A 19634-nucleotide genomic window follows, 5' to 3' on the forward strand; every position below is an offset into this window, starting at 1 on the left:
ATATGTTTGGATGTGCTACCCATTATTGAATGATGAGAATCATCCTTTTTTTAATTGCAACTACCTCGGTTTGGCCGGATGTTAGAGAGGTCTTCATGCCGTGTGTAATTTCCGATGTTTATGTCAGAGATCTTTCCCTCTCGGATGAGTTTTTGTAAGACTTAACATAGCTCTCATCAATTGTTGCTCCAGTGGACCCATAAGGGAAGCAGAAAAATCCGTTATTACGCCTCTCAATTTCATCAGATCGATATCTGTTGAAACCTCGTATTATTTCTTGGCTTTAAACGAAGAATATTTCCACATATTTGACGACGGGGCAAAAATAGTAAGTTCATTATGAGACAAATCCTCTAATTTAGTTTATAACCATTATAAAGATTATGATTAATTATACCATAATCCCAATTGACTGTCCCTTTCCTAGTAGTCAAATTCCCATGGCTATAATTGTTTATGGATATAGGAAGAAGCTTCTCTTAAAAGTAAACAGAGCACCTTTTACTTCATAAACCTTTCCCACCACTTTGGGCCAGTGTAGATATTCCCTCTCTAACTAAGGTAGTCAGTATACTCAATAAATTAAGGTCTTTCTCCATTGGATTCTCTCAAATTGCAGATGGAGCATAAGGTTTTTTTCCCATTTTGAAGATAAACAAGCATATGAACACACATGCGTCTTCACATGGAAGGAAATCCTAGGGGGATGGACAATACACAACTATTGCTTCCATGTCACGGGATATCTTCATACTCTTAGTGTCTCCATCTCATCATCGATTTTTGGTCACTCTTCCATTACTAATCATTGATTATATTGCTTATCCATCATCTAGGCTCCTTCCTAGACATTCTTCACCTATTAATTAACGATTGGAATTTACATAAAATCTGTAACTAATCCAACAATAATTATGCTTACGGAACAAATACCACATGGTGAGTCCATATGAATGCACTTGGTTAAATGATAAATATGAAGGAACAAATGAAATGGAACAACGTCAATATCCACTAGGGGTATTATTGGAATTGCTCCCTAAATGAAACAACAATGATCTTGGTAAGGCTCATTTGACAAACATGCACTGTGGATATTGACGTTATCAATGGTTTATGAAGGATTGGACGCTAATCTATCATTCAGTGAGAAAGGATTTACCTTGCATCCTACATCTTTACCATTTAGAGCACAACTATATTGAAATATGCCACGAAATTCTAACTAATTTACATTGAAAAGGACTCAATATATTTGGAATATTTGTTGTCTGACTTCATAGATTTAGCATAATGTTTGGCACAAAATCTAACCTTTGTAATTTGGTTTGCTGTGTTCGTTTTTGAGGGGCATATGATGGCAAAAAGTTCTCTCCCATGCATGGTTTTCTGTTCGATCTTGTTTAAAATTACCACTATTGCACTTGCAGAATTGCTTGTTTTTGGTTTATTGTATCGTCTTTTATCTTGATGCCTATTTGGGAGGCATTTGAGTGTGGCTTTTAAGAGAAATTGAAATATGATGACCAACTTCATGGCTCTAAAAACTGGTTCTCTCCATGAATGTGTTAGTGGAAGGAACTGTACATATACCGTATACGTGACATAGATATATATATATATCACAAATATAATAGAGGTAAGCTAGCTACGTTTTTCGGGGGCAAAAAAATCAAATGCATGCATTGCGCTCACACTCAAAACCTTATAGCAAATATATCGGCCAAGAATATGCAAGTTAAAGCAAGAATGAGGTTAGTCTATGTATACTTTTGTGATGCTTGTACCAAAGCTACCCTAGGAAACCTGTTAATATGCAACTCAAGGCAAGATATGAGGGTCAATCTATATATATTACTAGCTCATGCTCATACTGCTTATTTGTTTTCACTTCTTTTCAAAGCCAAAATCGCTGCTACATTAATTCCTGTAAACAAAGAAAGAGAGCTTGTGATTGGTAATCAGTGCTTATTATCAATTCAGTTAAAAAATGACTAAAGAAGGAAAAGGAGTACTTCACCGAATCACCACTTTCATCAAGAGTCAAAACATTGTCAATGAAATCCGTATCAGTTTGAGCTACAGCCTGATATATCCACATAACCCGAGTGTGTGGCAGTTGGAAAGCTAGATTACTAGTAAAGACATTGGTAGAGAGAGCATTAATAAAGAATATCTTTACCAAGTTGCCATTTTCATCGAAAGGCTTTGACTTCTCAATCATTAGAGAATTTGTAAGCTGAGGTTCATTCTGGTTTCTCCAATTAAGAAGCATGTTAAGAGTCAGAATTCACAACTTAAATTACTAGTTAAATATATGCGTACAGAAGTAAAAGGAGTACTTCACCGAGTCACTATTTTCATCAAGAGTCAAAACATTGTCAACGAAATCAGTATCAGTTTGAGCTACAGCCTGATATATCCACATAACCCAAGTATGTAACCGTTGGAAAGCTAGATTACTAGTAACGATATTAGTAGAGAGAGCATTAATAAAGAATAAGTTTACCACGTTGCCCTTCTCATCAAAAGGTGTTGGTTTCTCAATCATTAGAGAATTTGTAAGTTGAGGTTCATTCTGGTATCTCCAATTAAGAAGCATGTTAAGAGTCAGAATTCACAACTTAAATTACTAGTTAAACACATTAATAATTAACAGATTAATATAGAGCACTTCACCAAATCGAAAAGGTGAGTGCGGGTCATTGGATTCTTAACAATGCTTGTTTGAGCTATTGCCTGTATATCCCACATAAAGGGTTCATCAAGAGGTGTTGGCTTCTCAACCATTGGAGTATGTGTAAGTCGAGGCTCATTCTGATATCTCCAAAAAAGAAGCATGTTAAGGGTCAGAATTCACAACTTAAATTACTAGCGAAATATCCAAGTTGCCATTTTCATCAAGAGGTTGGCTTCTCAACCATTAGAGTATTTGTAAGTTGAGATTCATTCTTGTATCTCCAAAAAAGAAGCATGTTAAGAGTCAGAATTCACAACGTAAATTACTAGATAAATATGTTAATAGGTAACAAATTATTAGAGAAGCACTTCACCAAATCAAAAAGGCTCTGAACCAATAGAGTATTTGTACGTTGAGGTTCATTCTGGTATCTCCAAAAAAGAAGCACGTTAAGAGTCAGAATTCACAGCTTAAACTACTAGTTAAATATGTTAATGGTTAACAAATTATTAGAGAATCAACTTCACCAAATCGAAAAGGTCATCACGGGTCATTGGATTCTCAACAGTGCTGGTTTGAGCTACTGCCTGTATATCCCACATAAAAGGATGGAATTTCATCACCTAAATTACTAGGGAGATGTGTTCACAGAGGCTAAATGACTGAAGCACTAGAAGCACTTCACCAAATTGCTACTTTGCTCAAAAGGCATTAGATTCTCAACCACATTGGTGCTTCTTTGAGGTACTGACTGTATATAAACATAATTCTATTCAGCTGGAATTTACAAACGTAAGTAGATGGTTATGTTAACAAAGAGAAATTGACTAAACAAACACAAGCACTTCACCGAATTGCCACTTTCATCACAAATCATTGAATTCTCAACCGCATCAGTGTTTGTTTGAAGTGCAGGCTGTATTTCAAAATAAAATAAGTGTGCTCAGTTCGGATTCGCAACATAATTTACTAGGTTGCATTTCACTTGAGAGATTTTTTAATAGATTTACAGCAGAACAACCTTAGCATGGTCAGTTACAACCTAGTTACACCAAACCAATGTAACCCAACCTGATCCATCATGGATTTAGTGGACATGAGTCAGTCAATCACAGTAGACAAAATTATGAATGGATCCCTAGTTTGTGGCTTCATTAAACAAAGAGGAGAAAAACAAAAGAACGGGGAGACATGGATTAAAGCATCATCAATAATACAAAGGGAAGAAAGGGCTCAAAAGTCAAGACTTGTTCTCAAACTGCCACATAAGCCATTCCATATAAAACTTTTGTATATCCTTATAATGGTGTGGTCTGAGATATAGATATACTTATATTCATGTGTTGCAATCAGTTATGTAGGTCAAAACCTACGAGAATATAATAATATTACTTATATTCACGGTGGCATTTCGTCGCATTTGCAATTACATATGAAAGCAGCAACCAATTCAAAGCTTCTTGGGAAAACGTTCACATTGCTTTGATTACACTTTCCTATGGACAAAAACATGAGAAGAATGTCTTTACCAATTTCATCAGTTCCTGTAGAGTATACGGCCTACCTACTTCAAGGATGGACTCTGATAAGGGTCGGAATGACTCACAGTCCAAGCATATAATGATAACATGATGGTTGAAAACAGATCCTATGCAAAACAAAAGGTAATTGTTCTAAAACACATATTATGCATGGGGTAAATGGGGATCAGAGATAGAATAAATAAATTTAGTTATATACGTTTATGAAGAAATAAGAAAATGCACATAATCCAACCTGCGAAGGTGGAGATGGTTGAATAGCTTGCATGTTTGAAGAAGGCATTTGGGGTGGTGCCAGTGGTACGCTTACATTATAACTCATCTAAGGATAAATGAGTTCAACTGAGTCAAGTTTCTCCCTTCATTATATTATGTCAGAATACTCTAACGAAATGCATATAGAAATGAAAGGATACTGGGAATATAGTCACAAAGTGACAAAAAGGACATTTTACAGATGGAACATCATATGGAATTGCCAACAGTGCTCGGCATCCTCCACACCTAGCCTCATCGCTTAGATTCTCTGTACATTGAGAGCCAGAAGCGATATAAACATGATGTCAAACAATTGTGTCCTACACGTTGTCAAATAATATAGACTAAAATGTCCTCCAAAGAGATTGCAAACCTTCAAATGGGAAATTTAATGTACGACAACCTGAACATTCCACAATATTTGTACCACGAGGGTACGTCACCAATGAATGGCAACCACAACAGGTGACCTGGGTCATCACTATACCCATGGGTATATTTAAAAATGATCACAGAGTCAAATGTTAATTCCAAAGATATGCAAGAATTTTCATATATATATTTCTTGACACTTTCCTCGTAGATAATATCATGCAGTATCTTGGCCAGAAAATACTCACACATCCACAAGAAGCTTCTGATTATTGTAGAAAGTGTTGCATATGTATATTCATGCAGCTGAAAGTGTTACTTTCAAATATGTGACTAAAAAATATAGTGTAAATAACCTAGTTGTTAATTAGGTTAACACAGCAACTGCAATCATCTTTTATATAATGCCTCCTTTCCCACAGAAATCAATTTCTATCTATCACACTTACGCACATCTGATGACAGTAAATCAATTGCATGATTGACAGCTATTTTCTATCAAATGTCTATGTCACATTAATAACCACTAAAAGATAATGTATACAATTTCTATAACACGTCACTTCTTGCACTCTCGACCACATTTATGCTTGCATCTTTCAAAAACAATATCGAACCAACATTTGACCGATCCACAAACTAAATAAACCACCCCATAAATATTGTAGCAAAATTTTTATAATGCAAGATAACAAAGAATGAAGTTGTTGGAATGCAATCAAACAAGGGTTGCAGAGAATAGAAACATAGAAAGGAGTATAAGACAGACACACGAAAACAGATCAATATAATAAGCAATAACAGTGAATAGTGTGCTATCTTAGCAAATTCTTCCATATTGTCTAAATCACAGTTAACCTGTGGAGTGGGGCTAATATTTCTAGAACACTTTGATGTGGAGAAGTCAAATCGTTAGATGCCAGCTTGCGGGAATTTCCATATCTAGGACATTATGGCTTTCAGAATAATTGAACTGGCTAAATTGCTGCTACAAGCATGAGTACTCTCAGATAATAAAGTGATCATGCCTACTACTGTCAAAGTAATTTCATTCTCAGCCTATCACAGAGAAGTTGAGCTGACTTAGCATTTTTGAAAAAATTTAAATTATCATGCTAGTGTCAAACTAATTGACTTACACTACCAGAAGCATTCACGAAATGACAATCTACAGCCAAAAACTCAGCAACCTGAATGCAGACTCTTCATATAAACTTAGACCTCATGCAAAGTTCTGGGGCTATGAAAGTTTAAACAATGTGTAAAATCATCATATATCACCTGACGTTAGAGTGTCACACAAAGGACAGTGAACATTTACAATTGTCATTCCCTCGGGATATTCAAGCAAATTTCTGCATCCAATGCAAATAATTTGACAAGGAGTTGATCCTGCAGTATAAATGGAAGTCTAGTCAAAGAAGATTAAACAATGTATAGCACAAACACAATTCCAATTTGCAAGCCTAATCATCAATACACGTTTGATGTCTCTTTATCCTTTTACAGAAAGGTTTGCTGGATTACTGCAATATAAAATACATCTTGCACTCAAATTCTATGATAGGAATATAGATTCAAGGAAAAAAACAGAAGTAGAGGACAATCAATCTATATAATTTGTTTAGAAGATGTCACCAGAAATGCTTCAACTTAAACATGAACCATAGAAGAAAGGATCAATAAAAGATTAAATGGTTCAGAAGACAAAGCAGACGAAGTAAATAATTGAACGATATAATTTTTCTGAAACATTGATAGAGACATTATCCACGGAAAATATGAGAAGCTCAGAAGGAAGTATTAATATTTCTTTCTCTTTCACATACACGTTTCTGGTTTATTGGATGTAAGTTATTATAAAGAATATTCAGCAGAATAAAGCAGAAGTAGAAAACAGTCAGATGAACATAAATTTGCTGAGACTTCAGCAGAATCAGAATAAAAAAGAAATGTTTTATCGACTACACTCATTAGAAGCAGATTCATTTCTCTTTGAAATTTCTCCACTCTGGCTCTTCCAAATATGTCTTCTTGTCTGCCTTCTTCGATAAAATAATCATATCATTTCTTCTTGAAACCATTAGGATGATCTTAATATTTTCTTGTGATGTTTCTCACTTGATGGTTACAATATTCTTATATACTTCAATTCAGCTTTGCATCCATACAAGTTATTGTCATATACTTCATCATATATTTGCGTCATGTTTGAATTTTATTTCACAGGTTTTCTTCCTCCCAAAATAGTTCCTGTAAGTACTTCCGACTTCTTTCATCAGTCCTCTCTTTGCTAATCGGCTACAGAAACCATCTCTGGCAAGTTTTGAAGTCCCTATAATTTTGACAAGACTTTACCAGAACCTAAATTTTGGTTACCTGTTGCAGCATAAACAAGAAAAATGGAAAAAGCTTTTGTTGGCAAAGAAAATCAATCAACAATGAAGCCAGGGAGGAAACATTGATAAATACATTTGTGAACGATATTGGAATAGAGCAGTGTTGATAGGAATAATCTTCAACATATGTAGGAAAAATGAAGCAGGGATGTGACAATAAACGCTTTATTAACCTTGGGTTAGAAAATTTGTCCACCTTATTGAAAACGGAAATGGTCATTATTGCTTAGAAACAACGCAAAGAAAGCAGAAGTAGAACACTTTCCCTCTTTTTTTCTTCATTTCCTTCTGTTTCTTCCTCCTCCTTTCAATTCTTCATTTTTCTTTTGTTTCTTTCTTCTTGAATCTTCTCCTTCGTCTATTCCCGTTTTTCCTCCTCCGTTTCTTCCTTTTCTTTCTCTTCTGTTTTCTTCTGTTTCAGCAGTAAATTTCTTCTTCTTCTTTTATTGCTTCTAGCTTTTAGTGTCTTTCTTTATTTCTTCTAGAAGACAATTGATCAATATAATTTTCATATGACTTCACCATAAACAGCATACAAAGAACAAATGCACCTAAGAAGACGGAAGAAGAGGGAAAAACTTCTTTCTTGCTTCTTAGTGAAGGAACACAAGTGAACAGAATCAAGTAAGTATACACACAAATAGATGTGTCTATTTCTGTGAATGAATATGCAAAGGTGAAAGAGTAGGTGGAGGAAGGAACAAAACATAAAGACAAAAACTTAATAGATTAACTAGTATGGATGAACATACATGAACGATAAATCTGATTTGCAATATGTCTTTCAAGCTACAACTGAATCCTAACTCACATAAGTCACTCAAGCTACTACAGAGCTTGTATATATCATATAGGAACTCAATATAAAGCATACATTGATTGTATCAAAAACTCTAACCAACACACTGGTAGCATATATTGCTATCTGAAATAACAACCAGAGAGAACTAAGATATGCCTATACAACCAGAGAGAACTAAGATATGCCTATGACCTAAAAGGGGGATTCACTGCCGGATGCACAGAGAGCATTTGCAAGGCTCTGCCTTTTTCGTCTTCATAAACCTCCCTTTTATACCTTTATGCAATTTGGACGAAAAAGGAAAGAGAGAAAGAAAAGCCAATTGAGGGCTATGATTTAGGGAGGAGAGGAGATTTAGATTCTGCGGTGGCACACCTTTAATCTTGGCATCATCCACGGCAAAAAGGTGCTTCAATCCCCCCCACGTGGAGGATGCTCAAGTATGTTGCGAGAGCTCATGCCCAACATGTCTCTACATTTCTTGAATTTGTGTGTATCCAATGGCTTTGTAAGAATGTCTGCAGCCATGTCTATGCTTGAACAATGTTCTAGTATGATGTCCCTTTGCTCAATGATATCCTTCACAAAATGATACTTGATATCCACATGTTTAGCACGCTTTGTACTTCCTGAATTTGTGGCCATAAATACTGCAGCTCGATTATCATTGAGTGTTGGAATGGGTTTATTTACATGTAGACCGGATTCATTGATTAGGTTGGATGCCCATAGAACTTCTTTGATTCCATATGCCAATGCCATATATTCTGCCTCTGTTGTTGATAATGCCACACTATTTTGTTTTTTGCTTCCCCATAGAGCTACCACGTTGCCAATAAAAACACAATAGCCAGAAATAGACTTTCGATCGGTGGGGTCACTTGCCCAATCAGCATCCACATGCAATCTCATATCTGAGGAACTAGCTTGAAATGTAAGTCCCAAGTCACTTGTCCCTTTTAAATATTTTAAGATTCGTTTTGCAGCTTTCCAATGAGTAATGCTAGGGTTCTCTAAGAATTGACTTAGTTTATTAGTTGCAAATGAAATATCTGGTCTTGTACAAATACTAGCATACATAAGAGAACCAATTAATGACCTGTATGGAAAATTTACCGTATCACCTTTGTTATGAAGATTTGAAAGGTGTGACAGTCCTTCCATAGGTGTGCTTGTTGGATAACAACTTGCCATATGAAACCTTTCCAATATTTGTGAAATGTATCCTTGTTGGGAGAAGTGAATAGCTCTTTTACCTTGATTGTATAAAATGTCAATCCCTAAGCAAAAGGAGATGACACCCATATCTTCCATGTCAAATTCTGCGTTTAAGATGTCTTTTAAATATTGGGTGGCTGAAAATGTATTGGCCATGATGATTATATCATCAACATATACCGCAACAATAATATGTTTTTTATTGTTACAAAGAACATAGATGCTTTGATCCGATTTGCAACAAGTAAAATTATTTTGTAGAAAGAAATTATGGAGGCGGATATACCAACATCTTCCAGCTTGCCTTAAGCCGTAAAGTGACTTCTTAAGTCGACATGTTTGCGTTGGTTCCTCCTTGTTCATCTTTGGTAATGTCATATATATTTCTTCATTTAATTCTCCGTTAAGAAAAGCTGTTTTTACATCCATTTGATGGATTTCCCAACCTTGTGCACATGCCTTTATTAATTCGACCCGAATGGAAGTGATGAGGGCAGTTGGCGCATAAGTTTCAGTGAAATCAATGCCAGCGATTTGTTTGAAGCCTTGAGCTACTAATCTAGCCTTGTATTTGATAGGAGTCCCATTTGATCCTCTCTTGATTTTGAACACCCATTTGGAACCTATGGTTTGTTGCCTTTCACTTCCTTTTATAAGTTCCCATGTACCGTTTTTTTGATGCGCTTCAAGCTCCAAATGTATTGCCTCTTCCCACTTTGCTTTATCTGGTGAAAGTAAAGCTTCTTTTAAATTGGATGGTTCAAACATTTCAGATTCTACACTTACATTGCACTCAAATGAGGGATCTCTAAGGATAGAAGATGGTCTTCTAATTCTTTGACCTCGCCTCAAACAAGATGATGCAATTTCCATTTCATTTGGTGATATTTCTTCTCTTATTGTGGTTTCGTCACATGGTTCTTCACCACAAAATGTGTCTTCATTTTCCTGCAAAATGCTATCAATGATCATGTGTGAACTTTTAACACTAGATTTGTTACTTTCTTCTTGCATTTTGCAAGGGAAATGATCTTCATCGAACAACACGTTGCGAGTGACAAACACTCGTTTTTGCTCTTCATTCCAAACTCTATACCCATAGCCTGGATCCTCATACCCGATCATAATTCCTTGCTTGGCAGTTGGATCCAACTTATGACGAAGTGGACGAGGTACATGGAAGTATGCCTTGCAACCAAAAGGACGAAGATGAGTTATACTAACCCTTTTTTGTTGCCAAATTTCCTCCGGGCATCCTCCACGTATAAGCTTTGTTGGGAGTCGATTGAGTATATATGCTGCACATTTGGATGCTTCTCCCCAAAATTCTAATGATAATTTGCTATCTATCAACATACATCTTACCATATCCATGATAGTCCTATTTTTTCTTTCAGCCACACCATTTAGTTGAGGAGTGTAGCTAGGGGTAAATTCTTGTGTAATACCATGATTAGAACAAAAAGAGCCAAAAATATGTGACTTGAACTCTCCACCTCTGTCTGATCTTACTTTGGTTATTGAGAGCCCAAGTTCAGACTCTGTGAGTGCCTTAAATTTTTGAAAATACTCAAAAGTGTCATCTTTGCATGAAAGAGGATATGCAAAAGTTTTTCGTGTATAATCATCTGTGACAACATATAAGTATCTTGCTCCTCCTATTGATGGCACATGCATTGGGCCACAAAGATCCATATGGACTAATTCAAGAGGCCTACTAGCTAAAATTCCCCTTTTTGTATTAAATGGTTGTCGAGTAAACTTGCCTAGCTGACAACTCTCACATAAGTATTGTTGACTTACTTGGAGAATTTCTTTGTTTGAGATATTAATGTCCCTTACTTTCCTAAGTTTGTCAAAATTGACATGCCCGAATCTTTTATGCCATTGTAAGGCTTTCTTCCCAAAATCTTCAGCAACAATATTTGCTGAATGATGATGAATGTTTACATCTAATCTATATAATCCATGCTTCTTTTTTGCTTCAAAAAGAAGCATGTTTCCTCTCCATAATTCACACAATCCTTTTGAAAAAACAACCTTTATACCAGCTATATCTAGTGCATCAACAGACAATAGATTTTTCTTTATGAGAGGAACATGCAATACATTATGAATGATTCCTTCTCTAATCTTCACATCTCCTATTGCAATGGCCATTATGTGTGCACCATTTCCCAAAAATATTGGGCGTGGATTATCGAAAACATGATATTCTGTGAAAAATTCTTTGTTTTTACACATATGAGCTGATGCAGCAGAATCTACATACCAAGTTAGTAGATTTGTATTTGTGATTGCTTCATCATCTTCAATGTCATGTAGTGATGCCATGAGCGCTACACCTTCCGTGTCTTTGTTTTCCCTCCTCCTTCTATAATTATCTGCTACCTTCTTAGCACACCCACGTGCAATGTGTCCCTTTTCTTGGCAGTAATGACATACCACTTGAGATGGATCCATTGGTCGAAAAGCACTGACATTTCCTTCCCATCCCTTTTGTGAAGTTTTCTGAAATTTTTCATGCCAATTCTTAACATAATCATGTCTCTTACCTGAATGGGTTAGGAGAGCATGTTCATTAATAGAAGACTCTTCCCTTTGTAAACTTTGTCGTTGCTCCTCTTGTTCTAATATTGCCATTAGTTTGTCTAGGTCTTGAACTGCATCTGAATCATGCATTGAAACCACAAGATGCCCATATGAACTAGGCAAACTGTTAAGTAAAATGTATGTTACCTCATCTTTGGGAAGCGTATGGCCAATCACTTGAAGCTGAGATGCAATATTTCTAAGTTTTTGAGCATGTTCACGAACTTTATCACCCGGCTTCATTTTTGTTGTTAAAAATTCTCTTTTGAGTCGAAGGACGTTAGCCATCGTGCTTGATTCATTCAACTTCATCAATGTATCCCATGCCTCCTTAGCCGTTTTGGTGTGCCTTATCTCCTCAGCTTGTCTATCCCCTAAGTTGAGTCCAATGAGTGCATATGCTTTCTTCTCTCTTTTGTTGTAAGCCTCTGTATCTCCTTCTTTCTTCGGTGCCACTTCCTCCCCGTTGACTATCTTCAGGAGTCCCTTATCATCGAGTAGTATCTCCATCCTCCATTTCCACAATGGAAAATTATTACCAATGAACTTTTCAATGATACAATCTTTCAGGTTTGCCATCTCTAACTCTAGATGTTATCAATTACTAATGAATGAGGGACTACAATGTGAGGGATTAATAATCTAGGGATGAATGTACTATTGATTACTAATCTGTGAACTTGGTGATGGATAACTAATGAATAATGGCACAACGGAAGTTGTGTGGGCCCATAACCTTGAAGGAACACAAGTGAACAGAATCAAGTAAGTATACACACAAATAGATGTGTCTATTTCTGTGAATGAATATGCAAAGGTGAAAGAGTAGGTGGAGGAAGGAACAAAACATAAAGACAAAAACTTAATAGATTAACTAGTATGGATGAACATACATGAACGATAAATCTGATTTGCAATATGTCTTTCAAGCTACAACTGAATCCTAACTCACATAAGTCACTCAAGCTACTACAGAGCTTGTATATATCATATAGGAACTCAATATAAAGCATACATTGATTGTATCAAAAACTCTAACCAACACACTGGTAGCATATATTGCTATCTGAAATAACAACCAGAGAGAACTAAGATATGCCTATACAACCAGAGAGAACTAAGATATGCCTATGACCTAAAAGGGGGATTCACTGCCGGATGCACAGAGAGCATTTGCAAGGCTCTGCCTTTTTCGTCTTCATAAACCTCCCTTTTATACCTTTATGCAATTTGGACGAAAAAGGAAAGAGAGAAAGAAAAGCCAATTGAGGGCTATGATTTAGGGAGGAGAGGAGATTTAGATTCTGCGGTGGCACACCTTTAATCTTGGCATCATCCACGGCAAAAAGGTGCTTCACTTAGCTCCCTTTCATCTTCTTTCTTCTTCATCGAGATTATCATCATGACTATAATTTTGCTAAGGAATTACCAAAAACGCATAGAAGGAAAACATGAATCTAAGAAGTAGAACAAGAAAGAATCCTGCCTTCTTCGCCTTTCCTTTTCTTCTAGAAGACAATCGATCGACTGTAAATTCTGCTGAAACTTTACAGGAAACTTACAGAAAAACAAGCTCAAATTTTAAGTATAGAAAGAAGGAATTGAAGTAACTTAGTTAACCTGTAATTGAAAAGATGTTATTGGTGTTGGAATCCATCGCTGGAGTTGGAATTGTATGGAACAGTGAACGGTGTTCTCCTTTTAAGTCTTCAGAACGATCATCTGATCTAATCTGAGTACTAAACTGCGTTTACGTTTTTTATTCTGATTCTCTGAGCTCCAAAAAAACTACAAAAACCGTTCCGTCAAGAATCTCTCTGGAAGACAAAATCTCCGATGAAGTGGCGAGAGAGAGGGAGGAGCAGCTGGGAGTGAAGAAGCTTCTAGAACCTTCCAGACACCGGAAGACCAAATAGTTGAAGACCACAATGTGTGTTATTTGAATCTTAGCTTCTTTGATAAGTTTTGAATTTATGAAATTTGATTAATTCTGGGTATCATTAATCCTCAACTTATGCAGTGCGTATTTCTTTAAACAGCAGCATATGGAGTTGGGTAAAAACTCTTTGTTGCATAAGATTAATTGATTTTGATTATTTGGAGCACATAATTGGATTTTGGGATCCATTCAAACAAGTTGAGAAAGGAGCATACGCTATTTTCTGTTTCACGAAGTACAACTTCAAAGTCACGTGAAATCTTGCCAATTGGAATACTGGGTGTGAGATCATAATGTTCCAAAAGCATGCCTACATGAGAGACATAGCAAACATAAATAGGATTGTTTATGTGATTCGAGGAAATTCAAACAACTTACATGGATTCCGATATTGGCTACACAAAATGGAGTTGGTTGTGAAATAATCTATAGAGCTTAACATAATATCCAATGTGTAAAACATGTAGCTTTATCTTGAATGTTGAAAGCCAAGAGCTCGAAGAACTTTCAAAATATAATAAGTTGGGAATGATAACAATAGTGTACATATGATAGACATAGACTTGTCTTGCATCCTAGCAGTAGTTACATCAAGTTTCCTTGACACCTAAGCGTTGCAGCCAGCATTGCTATCGAGAGTGGACATGCTCCGTATTCGAGCGATATACTAACCCACACTCCATGTTCACCGTAAGGCACTCATGATAATAACAACATTCCAATATGCAAGACACCCAAGTAGACAATGGTAAAGTAGTCATTTTTCATCCCATTGACCATTCATTACACCATTACACCAACAAATTGCGCATATACAACATGTCATCAAAATATATATCACTTTCAAGCTACTCCTCAAGGTCAACCATGTGCCATGGCCCCCATTACTACCTCATGACAACATATTCATACTTCAACTTGAAAATGTTTCTCATTACCATTCACACGTTACACTAACACATTTAGAGGCTAATGGATGTCCATACCCTTTTATATATATTTCACACCTTTATCAAGTTGTGTTGCTATAATTATTGGATCGAGTTTCCCATACTTTATACCTTTGTCCACATAGTTATGTCTTGTACTACACATCTTATTAAGATATATTATTACCACTCTATCTAACATTCATTGTCTCCTTGCATATGTACAATATATATCATTGTGTTGTATTTGTTGGATTCATTTATGTGTGGTCTATATCTATTATCAAGTATATTCTAGTACCACTTTTAATCCCTCCGGTTACTATTAAATTAGCATGTTAACCCTTCTTTAAATTGTGGTTATCTTACATGCATAAAGAATACGTAGCATAGCGTTTATAGTCATGTTTTATAGCTACACATTTATAGGTGACACCTGAAGCAATGTACACAATTTTGTTACAAAGCAAACGGAGAAATTAGTAGATACACAATGGCAAATCCTTACAAAAGAAAAGGCAAATTCAAGGTCAAGTCTACATGAGCATTGCCAACAAAGATGACTTCTCTTGGAACACAATTGGATGAGGAGAATAATAACCCAAAAGCCATAGGATTGGCTAACTAGCTCATTAATGAAATTCTTTTATGGATATCTATATTTCAACATTTTGATTCACAACTATCAAAGGCCATGCTCCCTAGCCCTACTTTTTAAAACAATTTTGATGGTTGAATGTGAACCTAGCCAAACTACCCACATCGAGTATAATAATGCGTTCACTATGGTTAGGGTCAAATTGTGTTGTGTCCACTATTTTGTAGTAAAAAGAAGAAGACATACACAGTTCTAGAATCTAAGGTGCATCCAGATTTTGAAGACTAGGTATACATACATACACACATGGGGCATAGTTGTACTTATGTGACTTTGAGTAGTAAGGCAACTTAAATGCAACTCTGTGCGTGTGTTTGTGTGTGGGACAAAGAAGATCACACAACCTATTCTCAATTCTTAAGTCTATATATAGTCTACTATACTGTATGTAACTAAAACTATAGTGAAGGCATATGCTAATAGAGTGCTATTACTATACATATGCTATCCATGTGAGAGGCATGATGATAATCACCATCTTATCATCGTCATCATTAAAAAATACAACCCTTACATGTATATGTATGTATATATATATTATAGACTATAGTATATATATATGTATATAATATACACAAAACACTCGAAACTTTATAGTATGTACCACAAGGAAGCAGTAATATCCATCGATCATACGAAATGAATGACTCTTTCCATATATACATTACATTTATGCATTTCTCGGGAATTAAAGGGATGTGGCTCTGACATTCACATCTCTGTCCATAAGAGTTTGAGCCCAAGACATTAATGAACGCTTCTGAACGCCTCATTAATGCAAAGATCACATCTCTCTCTCTCTCTCTCTCTCTAGACCCCGCCCCTTCTCTGTCTGCCTTTTAGGTCTCGAGCTCGAATCCTCCTGTATCGTCGACATAGGATCTCAGACCCTTCTCCATATTGAAAATGATATATACGCCTCCACGAATGTTATTATTACCCTTCTTCGCATAAGTTGTATAAAGTTTGGCTCAAAACCCTCTGCAGTAAAAAAATCACACAATCCCTTTTCTTTAAAGAAATCCAATACTGTATAAATGGTAATGATATTTTCTATAATACTACATTAAAATCCTTCTAGAAGCTTCACTTATTTTAAGGGTAATGCATTCTCTCATAACTTTCTGTCTATTCACAAAGGTCATACTGAGTTTACTCTTAAAATATATGCTTGCGTTATAATCAGAGGTATGTGTTGGAGAATCCAACTAAATCGAATGGAAATTCAATGTTCAGTTACTGTTTTCCATTACAACCTCATACAGAAATGAAAAAGTAAGGTTCACTCACACATGCCACACATTTGATTAGTTTCATATGCATGTAAAGACCGAGCAAGCGCGCAGATGTTCTTTGTGAAAGTTTGCGACATTACTACTTACTTACTTTTGGATTTGGCTATAGATATTCATATTAGAAACCAATCCAAACCCCTGACCAAAATGAACAGCATACCGTGTTTAGAGCATTAACTACGTGATATTTCAGCAGTAAATGAATGAGCAGATTATAGTACCATATGATAAGAGACAGTATAGTTTATAATTGAAAAGCGAAGCACATCGTCAGGCCAATGTTTTCGCTGCTCAATTTCTCTTGTATGATATGAATTGAGTTCACTTGCAGCAGAAATGTAGGAAAACATTTAATTTGTCTGTTCTTTTCTAAGGAGCATGTTGCTAGCCCTGGGCTCAGACATTTTCCTTTTGTCTCTCCTAAGTGAGAACTGTACAACAAATTATTAGTAAGAGGGTTCCCAAAAGAGTTAGGGACTGCAAATTGTACTATGCGAAATAAGTTTTCGATTGTCATAATTACGGCACTAGAGCTGGGAGAAATATATGATAAATCTAGGGTTTGCTACAGTCAGTAAATAAATAATGTAAGGGTTTTCCAAACATCGAAGAGAAATAAAAGGTTTCCTTCTCAAATACATTTTAAATGTGGTTATAGCTACCTCCAGACCAAGCCCCAAATTCACAAATTGGTGTACTGCAAACAAAACACATTCAAGGTTGGATTTTCAATCACGCCATAATTTAGTGTTTAGTGCTAATTACAAAATAAGTCTATAGGATTGAGCTGATAACGAATAGATTTTGGATAGCCCTGGGGATCAGATAATCAAAATTGGGCTGCATACTAAGCAGAGCATACTGTACCCACGTTAGTTCAAAAAAACTTAGAGTTGGACATGACAAGCTCAGATAGAGATAAAGTTCGACCGGAGTCTACAAAAAGAATAAGGTATATTTGAGAAAGCTTGCATGGGATCCATGCATGTGTTGAGCGGTTGACGATTATCATTGATAGTTGAGATCTCACGTGACAGCGTCAGGTTGATAGCGTGATGCAGTCAGTCTCATTCTCTTTTCTCCCCGACCTCCCTACATACAGGATATCCAAACAAAATAAAAAAAAAGGCAAAAAGCGTACCCCGATTTTATTTCTTTTAAACGTAATCACACCTAATTTCGCTTCCCCGATTGATTTTTCGATTAGCTGGCGAAATAAAAACGCACCACCTAATCTGCAATAGAACTAATTCCACGTGTTTGTTTTCTGCATTTATATTTCCTCACATGATTAGGCTTTATCCATGGAACAAGGAAAAAAAACCCGGAAAAAGCACCACTTTTCATCAAAGTTTCTTATGCTTCAACTGTACCATATAAAAAAGTTTTCTCAGAGACCTAATTACAACAAGCAGACAAACAAATCAACGAAGCTCAAACAAATTTCAATAGAATTATATAAATAAAGAAAGAGAGCCAATTACCTATCATTTTTTGGCGATAACACCAGTAAGTAATACGAACACTAATTGAATAATTAAACTTCAAAAAAAAAATGAGGCGCACCACTAAAAAGCAAATAACCATAATCGAGCTTAATCTTCAAATAACGACGACAAGAGTTGTAGAAACAGAAGTAACGCATGATTTAATGATGATAATAACAAAGAGGATTATAGATAGGATCCACGTGAATAATAATCATAAGGGTATTAACACCAAAACGCGTTATATAGATAAATATTTATAAATGTACTTTAGTAGTAGTATTAGCAGCGGCGACAAGAGTATTAATAGTAGTAGAAGGCTGGCACTGTGATATTGGCACGGCTCAATCCGATCAGGAGATGCACAATTCTCCTTTGCACTCCAAATCCGAGTGAGCCGCTCAAATACCACAATCCCACTCCAATTGTATGATTACTGGTAGATGCATCCACTCTAATAATTTGATAGCTACTGAGTAATGTGCAAGTTATCTTGGATCAAACTAAAGGTTAACTAGGATTATATAGGAGGCTTATTCGTTTGCCAATTTATCAATACTCTACTGCTACTTAGAAACATACGCGTGTCACATATTTCATGACTGTAATAATTAGAAGTGTAATCTCAAAAAAAATCATACACTTATTGAACAACGTAACCGTTGATTCAACAAAGACATATGTAATTCCTGAAAATTTGATTTAGATATAGGCGCAGATACACACCTAAAAAACTTATGCATATTGTTGGCTAAAGAATAATTAGATTATAGCAAAATTAGTGTTAATATATGGTACATAGTTAAAACATTATTGGAATTGATAGAATAAGGTAGGATTCGGGATCAATGGAGAGGTCAATTGGTCTGTAAGAATATTAATATAGTCAAATGAATCACAAAATTTACTGTGTCTCCTGCTATATATAATGAATAGTATCAGCATAATTCTGTAGAATTACTCAAATTTAATTGACTGATTAATGAGTCTATTAATAACGAATATGCAATAGTAATTTGGAAGAGGGTTGCACGTTAGGCATTTAAAACCTAAAGAGATAATAAGCTATGTAATATAATTACCACAACAACGAATAATAAAATGTAGAAATAGATGTAGTTTCATAAACACACACAACTTCCGGATCCATGTCTAATAGCATGAGATAATAATAATCCATAGAAAGAAAAGAAGTCTTAAATAAATCATTTTCTTAGGGGAGGGAGGGGCTTTATAGTAAGGGGTGGGGAGGGGAGGGATGTCAGATTAATTTAATAAATATATTTGTGCACCACATTAATGAGTTAATTCTGTATAATATTATTAGATATGTTTTACTTTTCTTTTCAAAAGACAATGTCTTCATTGACTCGATATAAAATACATGTCATATGTGTGTGTGTGTGTGTGTGTGTGTGTGTGTGTGTGTATGTATGTGTGTAGATACATACATACATTTAGGGA

The 19634-nt window shown here is 35.7% G+C and overlaps 1 protein-coding gene across 1 annotated transcript; it reads right to left on the bottom strand.

The window, feature by feature from the left end:
• Positions 1 to 1631: 1631 nt before the first annotated feature.
• Positions 1632 to 13893, bottom strand: LOC147864771 (uncharacterized). Its single transcript, XM_087318927.1, has 14 exons — positions 13483 to 13893; positions 6133 to 6243; positions 4853 to 4960; positions 4638 to 4747; positions 4457 to 4543; positions 3531 to 3596; positions 3366 to 3431; positions 3208 to 3267; positions 3054 to 3104; positions 2680 to 2817; positions 2348 to 2578; positions 2183 to 2251; positions 2016 to 2086; positions 1632 to 1927 (listed from the first exon to the last, which is right to left on the bottom strand). Exons 1-14 carry the CDS (start codon positions 13517 to 13519, stop codon positions 1921 to 1923), a joined length of 1212 nt encoding a protein of 403 aa, XP_087175053.1. The 5' UTR covers positions 13520 to 13893; the 3' UTR covers positions 1632 to 1920.
• Positions 13894 to 19634: the final 5741 nt, after the last annotated feature.

Source organism: Azolla caroliniana, unplaced genomic scaffold (assembly GCF_043228905.1).
Source record: "Azolla caroliniana isolate FFs.n. ecotype wild unplaced genomic scaffold, voAzoCaro1.0.p SCAF_4, whole genome shotgun sequence".
In the NCBI taxonomy this organism is placed as follows: Eukaryota; Viridiplantae; Streptophyta; class Polypodiopsida; order Salviniales; family Salviniaceae; genus Azolla; species Azolla caroliniana.